This window comes from Cyprinodon tularosa, unplaced genomic scaffold (assembly GCF_016077235.1).
Source record: "Cyprinodon tularosa strain WSP-4 unplaced genomic scaffold, ASM1607723v1 ctg735, whole genome shotgun sequence".
NCBI lineage: Eukaryota > Metazoa > Chordata > Actinopteri > Cyprinodontiformes > Cyprinodontidae > Cyprinodon > Cyprinodon tularosa.
Window position 1 is genome coordinate 92,987 of NW_024039491.1, and position 13,716 is coordinate 106,702.

A 13,716-nucleotide genomic window follows, 5' to 3' on the forward strand; every position below is an offset into this window, starting at 1 on the left:
TCGCTGAGGTCTAAAATGCAGCTCAAAAACAGCTCCAGAGGGAGCAACTCCAGTGAACTACAAGGCTAACTGCTAAGAACAAAAGCTTTTTAATTAACTCCAACCTCCTATCTACAGAGGCACCAGTCAGCAGCTTGCTTCTGCTGAGCCAAATACAACACAAGTATTTGGTAAGCTGCTAGGTATGCAGATTAGAGCTGGAGTAACAGAGCCTTAAACAGAAACCTTAATGAAAGAAAAATATCAAGAAACAAGTAGTATTTTTTCTGATACCTCAGCCTTGTGTGGCACATGAAACAGATGTTAGAATATGAAAACAAACCAAACAACAGTTAAATTTGTTTAGGGGAGTCAAAGATTTAAAGAAGTCATGAAAATTCACATTGTATAGTTCAGTGGTTTAATGGTAAAAACTGACAGGTCAGATTTAGAGATTAAGGACTTGATTTTAATCAAACTAAAGTTTCCGTTCATAATGATCATTGTTACATTTGATGGGAAAGGGAGAACCTTGGCAATCCCTCAAGTAGAGAGATCAAAAGTCTTGATACTTGGGTATTTTGCACCATGAAGAACAAGTACTTCATTTAGAAAGGCAAAATCTGAAAACATCAGACAGGAAGCTGAAGTCCTACCATGGTTTGTGTATGTTGCAAAATGTTTAAAAACCACAATATATCACTCTGGTTCTGTCTGGAGGAAATTCGGAATTGTATGTATAAAGTTCAAACAAGAACACCCAACGGGTCTTACGGTTTGGAAGCTTAAGATATGCAAACTTAAGAATTTCTTTAAGGTTTGAATAAATTAAACCTATGGAAAATTCCAAAAAAACATTGTTTTTTTTTTTTGTATTGTTAATAAATATACTGTGTTAAAATATTGATTTATAAAGAGCTTAATGGGAGCAAGTTTTTTGTTTAGATAAAACTGCATCCATCAAGCCCAGGATTTCATTATCAATATTACAAAGGCCTTTTTTTTTTTTTTTTTTTTTTAGATGAGTCGGTACATTTTTACTATAAGAAACATGATCATTAGAAAAATAGATATTAAACAAATAACATATTCTCCATTCTTGTATTTTTTATTGGTCCTAGACAGGAGAATAAAATACAACAAACTCTGTGTAAGCTGATAATGTAATATGATAGGATTACATTTTTTTCTCACAGTTTAAAAAGTCCATCTGGGAGCAGTACCCTTCTTTCAAAGACATTTAAACTCTAATACAGATCACTTACAGTATTCTCCATGTATCTCCAACCACTTAAATTCATATATAACACTCTGTGCAGGTTTATTCTGTGTTGTCTTTTCTGCAACATTGTCTGTTGTGCCAGTATCTTGGCAAACTCCATACAACTGTTCCAGACAACTATTTCACCATTATTTATGTTTAAGTGTTTTAATCTTTAAAGGCACAGTGGAGGAATTTTGCCTTTTTTTTAAGATCTGCCCTCTACACTTAAAAAAAAAAAGAAATCCATATGCACAACCCTGTACGTGCTCCCAGGAGGGAACAATTATTAAATGTGTGCAAGATCATGCATGAGCCCATTTCTCCTCGTGCACGCTCCGCTTAAAAGTTGCTGTTTGCATCGCTCATACAGGCTTACTTCCCAAAAGAAGATTTGCAACTTTTCCACTGTGTCAGACTCGCCACTGAAAAGTGAAAATGGGGACAAGCACATAGGACGGCTTTATGTAAACATATCACCAGAATGATTGACAAATAGTCGGACCACTTATTTAGATGATCCACCCGGAAAAAGAAAATCCTCCACTACACCTTTAAGTGTTTTAATGTTAATGACCATGGCTATTTAAAATCATTCTTCATTCAGTTTTTGTCTGCATATAGATATACTATTCAAGTTTTTGTTTATTTTTTTTGTTTCAGCAATCACCAAAAAAAAAGATGGAAAATTGTCTTTTAAACACCCTTTGACTGGAACATCTCTCCTCCTCTCTACGCTCCATACTCTTTATCTGTTTAAAAATGTCCTTGTTCATCATTTACAAATTATATGTCATTATTTTGACTGTGCATTGTTTTAATAACTATAATACTGTTTACCTGTTACTGCAGTTGAGAGCTTTGTGTGTTTGAATGTTTGTGTGATTGGACTGTGTGTATGGTTATGCTGTTGGGTTTTGTTTATATATGAATGGTTCAATGATACATATACTGCTGAATCTGCCTTGTTTATCTTTTTGTTGCTGCTTTTTTTATATCAGGAACCCCTTTAAAAACAAAAGGCTTCAACTCAAGGGGCTTCTCCTTTGAAATTAATAAATTATCATCACGTTTGATTGGCAAATTTGACTTCCCATTCTCTGGCATGCTTGAAAAAAAAAGATGAATTTCTTAGGAATCCTTTGATGTAATTTATGACCAAAGTCAGTGTTTGTGATTAATCTAACTCAGATCGTTTAAAAATTACTGCTGTAGATCAATTCGTACTATAATATTAACAGACTATTCCCAGATGATAAAGAAGTGGGTATAACACCTATTTTTGGATATGATAGCATTTGAGGGGGAGGCGAAGACAAAGGGACAAAGAAAATATGCAACATCACAGAAATGCCGGCTGAGGTCAGTGTTTCTCTCCTCTAGTCCACTTAGTTTCGGACAGTTGTTAGTACATTGATAATTCAAATATACCTTTGGCGAAATTATATTGGTTTAAAATCACAATATCTATACAAAATTCGGTATTCCATTCGTGTTTTAGCCATCAATATCCCCGTCCGTTCAAGTGTGGTTTGTAACAAAGGGAGTTGGAAAAGTGTAGCGGCTCCTTTAAGGCCGTTTGGAATAATTAATGACGTCGCTTCTGTAAACACGACCGACGCTCAGCTGCGTGAATGAAGCATCCTCAGAGCATCCAGGAGCCCCGCACGGTGCAGACTGCTTTGTTTATTTCTCCACTAGCCCTGCTTCTGCTGCGGGATAAAATAACGGAGGCTCACCTCGAATCTCATATGCAGTCTTCAAAACCAACACGACGTTGGTGTGTTTATTCTACTAACTGCCATGGCTAGAAGAACGGACACCCCATCTTCTTATCATGGTGAGTTATTATTGGTCCGTCTTTGTTGTGAACGCAGCCTTTTTGGTTCAATTAGTGCTGTTCCAACTGGATGTGACTGTATTCCTTTTTACGCTTAAACTACAACTAAATGTTTGCTGCGCTCCTAGATAATAGCCAATGTTATTAAACGCTAATTAGAATTTCGTATCGGTTGGCATCGAAAACGTAACGGTAGAAAAAAACGATTAGATGGCTGATAGTTTTATTCAAGTAGACAAGTAGGAAAAACAACTATTCATATTCAAAACCGAATACGTCACGATGCAGTTTGCCCCACTTGTTTTGATATAATTGACTGTTTATGTTTTTGTTGCGGTGTTGAATTATAATTTATTTTAAAAATGAGGCTTATACTTAAGGTAAAATAGTTGAGTTTGTATTCATAACCAACTTCTATTTTAATACTTATGTTCATTTATTAACAAATTTATTGACCTTTTGGTGTAAAAATTATAATTTATTTTTTAAATGATGCTTATACTTAAAGTAAAGTAGTTGTTTGTGAATAAATTGTACTTTATTTTAAAAATGATGCTTATACTTAAGGTAAAGTAGTTGGTTGTGAATAAATTGTACTTTATTTTAAAAATGATGCTTATACTTAAGGTAAAGTAGTTGGTTGTTAATAAATTATAATTTATTTAAAAAATTATGCTTATACTTAAGGTAAAGTAGTTGATTGTGAATAAATTATTATTAATTTAAAAAATTATGCTTATTCTTAAAGCTACAGTGTGTAATATTTACAGGGATATACAGTCAGAAATGTAATATATTATACATAACTATGTTATTTATCATCATCTACGAGCTCAGCCTCTTAACCTTAATATTTGCGTTGCCTTAGAATTCGTTATTTATAATTACATAGGAGCGGGTCTCGCAGCCATGGAGGCAGACATCTTTGCGCTACGGCAGCGCAGAGCCAACAAACTAGCGATTGCGAGATCGCCAAAACGTCATAACGATGTAGAAAAAATAACGGGTATATTTCTTATCTTAAGTCTACATGAAATCTATACCCTACACAGACTAATGAAATACTATCTGTAAAATTATCTATGTAAACAAACCTCATCACTTGAGAAGGCAGGTGATGCGGACGTCGTGGAAGACATTTTGTCCCGTAACGCTCGCCGTACTGTTGGGGGGGAGAAGCGGTGGGGGGGAGATGTTCATGTTGCTGCAGTCTGCAGTCTGACCGCTAGATGTCGCTAAAAGTTAAACACTGTAGCTTTAAAGGAATAGTACACCCAAAACATGATTAGCCTTCATTTTCTACTCACCCCCTTGCTGAACAACACTCTGGAGTACTTTTTTGATATCTCAAATGCATCTGGAGATCTGGGAGGCTTCTTGCTGTCTGCTGACATTCAAATAATGGAGGTCCATGGCGCCCGAGGCAGAAAGGTCCATAAAAGTCCACAAAAAATGTGTCAATATTCCTCCATACTGCTCGTCCAATGTATTTCAAGTGTCCTGAGTGGGTAGCGCCCATAATCTACCCGAAACGAAGTCATTTATAATGTTTTTAGAGCATAAACAGTAGTGTATAGGATTTCCTAAAATCGCGCGCATTCGAGTTCACGAGTCTACGGAAACCGCGGCAGACCAAACCAGATGAAAGTGCGCATTCATCTTCTGCTCTGCCGATAATGCAAGTGTAGAAGAAGAAATGTGCTGTTTACCTGTGCAAAGAAAGAAACAACGAAAGAAAAATGTCTGAGGACTTCAGTGTTGAGGAAGAGCATGAGTTCTTTGCCGAGCTGAATGCGCACTTTCATCGGGTTTGGTCTGCCGCGGTTTCCGTAGACTCGTGAACGCGCTTTCAGGAAATCCTATACACTACTGTTTATGCTCTAAAAACATTCTAAATGACTTCGTTTCGAGTAAATTCTGGATGCTACCCACTCAGGACACTTGGAATACATTGGACGAGCAGTATGGAGGAATATTGACACGTTTTTTGTGGACTTTTATGGACCTTTCTGTCTCGGGCACCATAGACCTCCATTATTTGAATGTCAGCAGACAGCAAGAAGCCTCCCAGATCTCCAGATGCATTTGAGATATCAAAAAAGTACTCCAGAGTGTTGTTCAGCATGGGGGTGAGTAGAAAATGAAGGCTAATCATGTTTTGGGTGTACTATTCCTTTAATGTAAAGTAGTTGGTTGTGAGTTTGTATTTACAACCAACTTCTATATTAATACTTATATCCATTTATTAACAAATTTATTGATCTTTTGGTTTAAAATAAGGTTTAAGGAAGCTACTTTTGGTAAGTCTGATCTAATGCCTGCTTTGCTGTTCCAGCATTAAACCATTGGTAATTATCGTCTTATTTTCACTTAGCAGCGCTCTCCCAAAATGTTTTTTCTTTTTCTAAATATGGGTTAATTTCTTTCGGTTAAATTATGTTAATTTATAGTGTTACGGCAAAATTTAATTTAAATAGAAACAGGGGCGGAGCTAGATGGGGGGCCAGAGGTGCCCATGGCCACCCTTAGCCAATCATTGGCCACCCCTACAATTTTTTCCCTCTAATACAGATGGTGGCAGCAGTAATACTCTGAAGGGGAAACTTATTAAACATTTAAATTTTTCATATACTAACACCTACTTGATAACAGATTATGCATATCAATATACAAACATTAAATATGCTCTTTTCAGAACTAAGTTTTGAATTATTTGGGGTAAAGTTAAAATGATGTGCCTCTGCAAGTCATCTCGGAGTCTTCAGTGAAATCATAGATAAATAACTACTTTAATAGTAACATACACTCACTGGCCACTTTATTAGGTACACCTGTCCAACTGCTCGTTAACACTTAATTTCTAAGCAGCCAATCACATGGCGGCAACTCAGTGCATTTAGGCATGTAGACATGGTCAAGACAATCTCCTGCAGTTCAAACCGAGCATCAATATGGGGAAGAAAGGTGATTTGAGTGACTTTGAACGTGGCATGATTGTTGGTGCCAGAAGGGCTGGTCTGAGTATTTCAGAAACTGCTGATCTACTGGGATTTTCACGCACAACCATCTGTAGGGTTTACAGAGAATGGTCCGAAAAAGAAAAAACATCCAGTGAGCGGCAGTTCTGTGGGCGGAAATGCCTTGTTGATGCCAGAGGTCAGAGGAGAATGGCCAGACTGGTTCGAGCTGATAGAAGGGCAACAGTGACTCAAATAACCACCTGTTACAACCAAGGTGGGCAGAAGAGCATCTCTGAACGCACAGCACGTCGAACTTTGAGGCAGATGGGCTACAGCAGCAGAAGACCACACCGGGTGCCACTCCTTTCAGCTAAGAACAGGAAACTGAGGCTACAATTTGCACAAGCTCATCAAAATTAGACAATAGAAGATTGGAAAAACGTTGCCTGGTCTGATGAGTCTCGATTTCTGCTGCGACATTCGGATGGTAGGGTCAGAATTTGGCGTCTACAACATGAAAGCATGGATCCATCCTGCCTTGTATCAACGGTTCAGGCTGGTGGTGGTGGCGTCATGGTGTGGGTAATATTTTCTTGGCACTCTTTGGGCCCCTTGGTACCAATTGAGCATCGTTGCAACGCCACAGCCTACCTGAGTATTGTTGCTGACCATGTCCATCCCTTTATGACCACAATGTACCCAACTTCTGATGGCTACTTTCAGCAGGATAATGCGCCATGTCATAAAGCTGGAATCATCTCAGACTGGTTTCTTGAACATGACAATGAGTTCACTGTACACAAATGGCCTCCACAGTCACCAGATCTCAATCCAATAGAGCATCTTTGGGATGTGGTGGAACGGGAGATTCGCATCATGGATGTGCAGCCGACAAATCTGCGGCAACTGTGTGATGCCATCATGTCAATATGGACCAAACTCCCTGAGGAATGCTTCCAGCACCTTGTTAAATCTATGCCACGAAGAATTGAGGCAGTTCTGAAGGCAAAAGGGGGTCCAACCCGTTACTAGCATGGGGTACCTAATAAAGTGGCCGGTGAGTGTATAAAAAATTAATTAAATGTGGATATTAGTAGATTTAAATATATATTTTTTGCAGAATGATTATTGATAAAAGTAGGTAATGACAATTGAAATATGTTCGCCCCAGATCTCAAACCTGAAAGAATTTTGTCCACTATTCCTTTTATTTACACAGCATAGATGTTTAAATATATGCGTCTATTTCTTAGCAAAGACCGCATGGAAGTACAGTTTGTCTTTCATTTAGGAAATATGGATCCTGTGCTTGTTCCTGTTGGAACAGTGTAGATTGACCCTGAGGTTCTGGTGCCTTCTGGCCACCCCTATTAGGATTTTCTGGCTGTGCCTCTGAATATAAACCCTGAAACAATTCATATTGTTGATTCAAAAAAAATCTGTCTAGATACTTTAACTTACTATTATATGCAGTTGGGTTTGATATATAATTTTGATATAAACTTCAATTCAAAGTGAAGGAATCAACAATGTTGTGTTGATTTATTTATTTATTTTTGCCTAGTGTCAAAGTACTCCTGAACTTAAGACTACTTTAACCCAGGGCTGGGTGATAAATCAGTTTTATTAATTAATACAATTTGAGGTTTATTAAGATTCTATTATTAGGGAATTTGGGATTGGGGGGGGGGTTGGTCGGGGAACTGACAAACAAGCAAGTTTGAAAAAGTAGTTTTTGTCATTAATTAAGTTAAAATGAGAAAAGATTTGATTTTAAAAGTTGAAATATTGTACTTTAAAGCCATATCCTACCATATTTTGGTCTTTTGAAAACATTTTAAAACTGAGGTTATCACCAAGAATTATGAGGTGTAATGGTAATTTTTGGACACAGTCACAATTTATGATATTTTATGAAAATTATACACCAATATCAAAACCTTATGGGGGACCAACTCTGACATAATTCAAAATAAATACATAAATTAATAAATATTCAATAAATACGTCTATAATGAAATGGGCCTTAATGATAAAGGTATGCAGTAATTAAATTATACAATGAGGGAAAAAAGTATAAACATATTTGAATTAGATTGTTTATTCATTCATCTTTGTAATAACTAATGTATCATTATTATCCCATATAATACCCATATAATTTTCATTTTTAGCTGTACTTTTTGTGTGTATGTGTATTCTACTTCATGCATTTCTTCCTCTCAAAAATGAAAGGGTGCTAAAACAAGCCATACATGTAGAGAAGCGGCAAGTAAACTATGTTGGCAGATATCAGGTCATTTTCTCTTCCCCTAATAAAAAAAAAAGAAACATCCATTACTGGAACTTAGTTTTCCGACTTTATCCCTATTTGAAGTTCTTATTTAATGCACTTTTTTTTTGGTCAAACTGCAGTTGTCAGGATGAACATATCTCTGCAGCAGAGGGTCCCTTAGCCAGCGGTCACCACAGCTGGTCCAAACCTTCAAAGACATGGTCTATTTCTCACAATGACTCCCAACAGGCAGTCAGGTTATCCTCAGCTTCATGCTCTCCCTCACCATCCTGCGAGCGTTCTCCTTGAATTGTGTTTACTGGACGCTCCAATGATTCCCCTCGGACATCCTTTGGGAAAGCATGGCCACCTCAAAAACATCCACCTCTTGGCAGTCTTAATAAGGGAACATTGGTAATGCAGAATTTGCTGCGCATTACATAGTCAAGGTAAGCCTACTGTTTGCAGATGGACTCCATCACACTGGGCATGGGTGAACAGCAGCCACGTAGCGTTGCCATCCTGTTCCACCCAAAACATATGAACCAGCTCCACAAAGGCCCCCTCTCTTCCTTCCACGGCTCTGGTCACACAGTGAATGGGCTCGAAAGCATTAGCAGTGGGATTTGGATGCTGAAGTGGCTTTTCAGCTTGTAATCAATCATACCGAATTTCTTGAGTGTTTTACGGTTGTGAGATATCGCTGGTATTACCAATGGATTCAACTGGCAGCAACAGAACCAATCCCATGATGTAATTGCTTAGAGTACTACAAGATGAGGCCCCCTTGCCACAAAACTATGAACAATGGCTCGCTTTTTTAATTTATATGTTGATATTTATAATATAATTATTGATAACAGTAAGACACAATCTTGTAAATCAAGTTAGTTTGGTTCACCATTTCATTTCCACCTGAAGAGGACAGCTTATGCCTATTTGTTGCTTAGTCTGCATTGAATCATGCTACCAGGCCAGCCACAGGTACAACAAAGATTGCCACCTACAACGTGGCTATCAGTTAGCTGAGCCATTTAGCACAGTGATGGAATACCTGACTTTATTTGTTCAGTGGATGCTCTGACAGAACATGTGTTTCTGTTATCTTCAAGTGGACAACTTTAGTTGCATGTTATCCTTGATCATCTCCAACAGCAACTGTAGTCCTTTTAAACCATTTTTTTCTTTGTGATTTGACAGAACTGACAGGACATTGAGGCTCATTGCCTTGGTTAAGCATTGATATTGGAATAATCTAGAACGCCGCAGATCACGCTGTTCCACACACAGTCTTATGACATACACTGTTGAATGGATCCTAACCTTTCAAATTCTTTCAAATATTTTTTTTATCTTAAAGTAAAACGTTTTTTTCTTTATTTTATTTATGTATTTCTTACCTTGATGCTGTGCCCCTGTTTGTGTTTGGTTTGAACAGCATTTACTTTTTCCTTGATAGAAGGCTGTTTTGAGGGTTCACTAGAACTCAGAGTTCTGTAGATTGGTTTACGTATTTAATTATTATCGGCTTGTCCTCAACCATCGCAAGCTGTTGCTTTACCATCAGGCATTGCAGGACAATCAGGGTCAATAATGTACTGTAACTGCATCAGTTGTTGCCATCTAGCTGTCTAATAGTTAGGCAGATTACATCTATTTATGTCGGCTCATCACATTGGATACTAACATTCTATTTAGCCTCAAAAAGGAATATTTAAACACTATGAGGACAGATGCTTGGTGTATATAACCTTATTTTGTCATGACCAAATTATTTTTTGTATATGCATATGGCATGGCTGTGTCCCTTTAAACGGTGGTACAGAAACTGGGTGGAGTTGAATTCTGCTGACTAAAAAGGTACACAGACCTATACTGCTGCAGGCAACAGGAGGACTCTGCTCACTCAGGTAGTTCAAAACAAAATGGTTGTGATATATGTTAAGAATTTAAAGAAAACAAGAATTATGAATTTATACAAAAAATTGGTCTGCTAATGATAATAATGCCAGCAGATTACTACAGCCAGCCACAGCATCAAAACCATGTTTATTCATTGCACAACTCTAGTTTATTGGTTTTCTCCAGAAAGGAGACAAGCAGTACTGGACATGAACTTTTTTGCTCAATTGGTCACTGTAGCTAGTAGATCAAGTGCCAGGGTGCACTTTGTCTGGCCTAAAGAGAAAAGCAGCATTTCTTGCAACATTAAACACTTTTTATAAGCTCTACACAAGCTTTGTTGAAGCTGCTACTGACACATTAGACCAAGTGTCGCGTCCATGTAAAGAAAATATAAAAGAGAGATCTCAAGGATAACGGTAACAACTCCTTCAAATAATGGATGAATGGAGTGCACCATTCTGGCTCCATTCAGTAGTTGTAATTTCTACTGTTGACCACATTGTTACTCTATTCCATTTGAGCATCAATAAAACAGCTGAGTGTCTGAAATATAATGATTTAATAAAGAAAAGTTAACACTGTGGTAAAATATTGCTTAGTTTTGTCTAATAGTTTTTGGTCTGGCTTGACCTATCTGTAGTTATGACAGAGATGTATGCTCATGCTTCAGGTTGGAGCTCCTCCTTCCTTTTAATTTGAGATTTTATTAGTTTCATAATCCTGGGACATTATATGTTTCCAAACAATAGTCTAGTTTTTATGATTGAGGAGAAATGTCTGCGCTTTTTCTGTTCTTAATGAAAGATCGTCCCCAAAAAAAGTCAAGATATCCTTTTTTCCATTGCTAGCAAGTGGTCACACATCCACCTAACCTGGTCCTACTAGAAAGATCTTCCAAGAAAAAAAAAACTTCTCCGGGAACTGTGACAGATTATTTGATGTTACTTTAACATACAGTATATTGTATAACCATCCATAATGCACAGAATACATAATGCTTTCTGTGTGGTCAATTTGTAAATGTAATATTAGCATAGTTAAATTCCACAGTGCTTAGTTTTTCATTTAGCCATCTAAATGTAAACAAAAACAACAACAACAAAATCCGATTATGGCTGTCATTTATAGTGACAAATTGTTCCAAAAAAATATTAGCCTAGCATAACGGTCAATTAAGTAGTGGTCTTTGAGGGTTAAGATAATTAAACAGAGAAGACGTTACATTATTAAAAAAAATGGGGTAGGTAATAGCATGCACATGTGATAAAAAAAATGGTGTACTGTAAGAGACCTTTCAGCTATTAGATTTTAGGCACCCATGACCAAATTTGGTCAGATATGTCACTTTGGTTAAAGAATGCAGAATTCATTCATTCCTTAAGATACTGGAAATGTCTGGATGCATACCCTAATTTACATTCATTTACATTCACCCACTCTAAAATCAGGGATGCTTTACATTGCTATGAAGCTCCACATCACTGAGGATTTTGCCAGGAGCAAAACTTACAAACAAGTCACCCTCTGTAATTTTTACAAAGTTTAACTTAGTCCTATTCTTTTATTTTGAATTTTAGGTACCTAGGTAAAGAGAGGAAATGCTGAATGGCTGGAGAGATAACAGTTACTGGATATCAGAGAGGATATGTTGTAGCAGTTTATTGGTCCAGTTAAACAGTCACTCTTAAAATCATCTAAGAGAGACAAACTTCTTTAGTGAGACTTTCACCTCTCTAGAGCTGGTTGAAGACATAATGACAAATGTAATGACACACCAAAAGGTTCTAAAATGATGAATAAAATACTAAGGATGTCTTTATTTTAACCATTAAAATAAAATAAAAAAAATTTTTTTCTTTTATTTTGGATCTTAAAATGTTATATTCATAACCTCATAAACCACATTTGCTGATTTTCCTGTCTCGTGTATTAGACTGATAATATTAGCAGCTTTACGTCCTATTTGGGATATTTTCATTACTTTCTTTTAACACAGTGAAAAACAAAGGATTTATCATCTCTCTCAGTCTGCTTTTGCAGCTTTGAGCTTGTAGTGATAGATATATTTAGGCCACATGCAGATTTTCTCCCCATTAACCCACCTAACTAATTACCCAAGTAATTGGATCTTTTATCTTTATGCAGCAATATCCTTCTTATGAAATCAAACTAGTAATTTATTTTTTAATACATATTGCTGTTTTAATTTAAGCCCCCAGGTTATAAATACAAAATTTAATCATTTATGTTGTTTTATTCATGTCTGGGGTCTTTACTAAAAAAATATTTTTTATATAAAAGGTTTGCTGTGCAAAATATGACATTTTGAGTTTACTGTCGAGACTGAACAATGGAAGGCCATGCAGTACATGAGTAAACAAACTTTATTGATGTTACAACAAGAAATAAACTCTCTGTATTTAACCTATCCACTTTGGTGAGCAGTGGGCTGCCACCGTGCAGCAATCGGGGGTTATGGGTCTTGCTCAGAGGCCCAGAGTAGCAGTGGGTTTCAAACTTACAACCTCAGGATCCCATGCCCTCTGCCCTAACCACTAGGCTACCTCTCCCCATGCAGAAGGAAAGCAAAACATTCTATTTAGTAACTTCTCATAAGAAATGGCAACTGAGTTAATGGTTTTTCATTTCTCTGACAGGATTGATGCAGCTGAATTTATACATTTTTACCGGTAAATTATTATTTACTTAATCATAATACAGAATATAATTGTGCATTATTCATTGCAGTTAAAAGAAAACATCCTCCCTTCTTGAAATAAGCTAAACTGATCATCAGAGGAATGAGTAAATCTAATTTTTATTAGCTGCTCCAATTTATGATCTAGGAAAGATATCAGCTACAACATCTTCAAACATAGCAGAGGCACTGTCATATCACCCCCCACTGACAGGTCCTTAAGGGGGTTACTAGTGTCCACCCCCCCAGTCCGACACAGATCTCCCCTCAGAGTGCATGACTTCTGCAATCTGCCAGTCAAGACTGCAGTCTGTCAGCTGCAGTTTAACCGCTCTGTTCTCTGTAGACATGCAGCTCGCCATAGGGAATGTCAAACTCCATCTCTTCCTTTTACAAGTTCAGCCTCACACTCTATGGTGTGCAATAGATATGACACTGGAAAACATTGACGTGCACAGATCCAATACCATGATTAGATATCGGCTCAGATATTTACAAATTAGCTGGATTGGATAATGGAGGAATGAACTTTGTGATCCAATCATTCAATTTCATTTTTAATATTATACATGGCAATACAGTTTCAATGATCTACAGCAAGTATTGTACAGGCATATTTTATCTTCATTTTAAAATATATGTTTGCATCACACTTTGTATTAAACTGATTTTTTTATTTATTTTTGCTAATAATGTCTACTTTATTTGTTAGTCAATAATAAAAGGTACAATCATATCTGTGTGAATTGGCTACCTTTTTCAGCCCCATGTTTAACTCACTAGACAAGGTATATGGTT

The 13,716-nt window shown here is 36.9% G+C and overlaps 1 protein-coding gene across 2 annotated transcripts in view; it reads left to right on the plus strand.

Moving 5' to 3' along the window:
* The first annotated feature begins 2,846 nt into the window (after positions 1-2,846).
* The window catches only part of slc44a5b (solute carrier family 44 member 5b), a 57,391-nt gene continuing 46,521 nt past the window's right edge, over positions 2,847-13,716 (plus strand). For both annotated transcript variants that reach the window (XM_038269682.1, XM_038269683.1), the window contains exon 1: positions 2,847-3,080. In XM_038269682.1, coding sequence (XP_038125610.1) covers positions 3,044-3,080 — 37 coding nt within the window. In that variant the 5' untranslated portion in view covers positions 2,847-3,043. The remainder of the gene's footprint in view (positions 3,081-13,716) is intronic.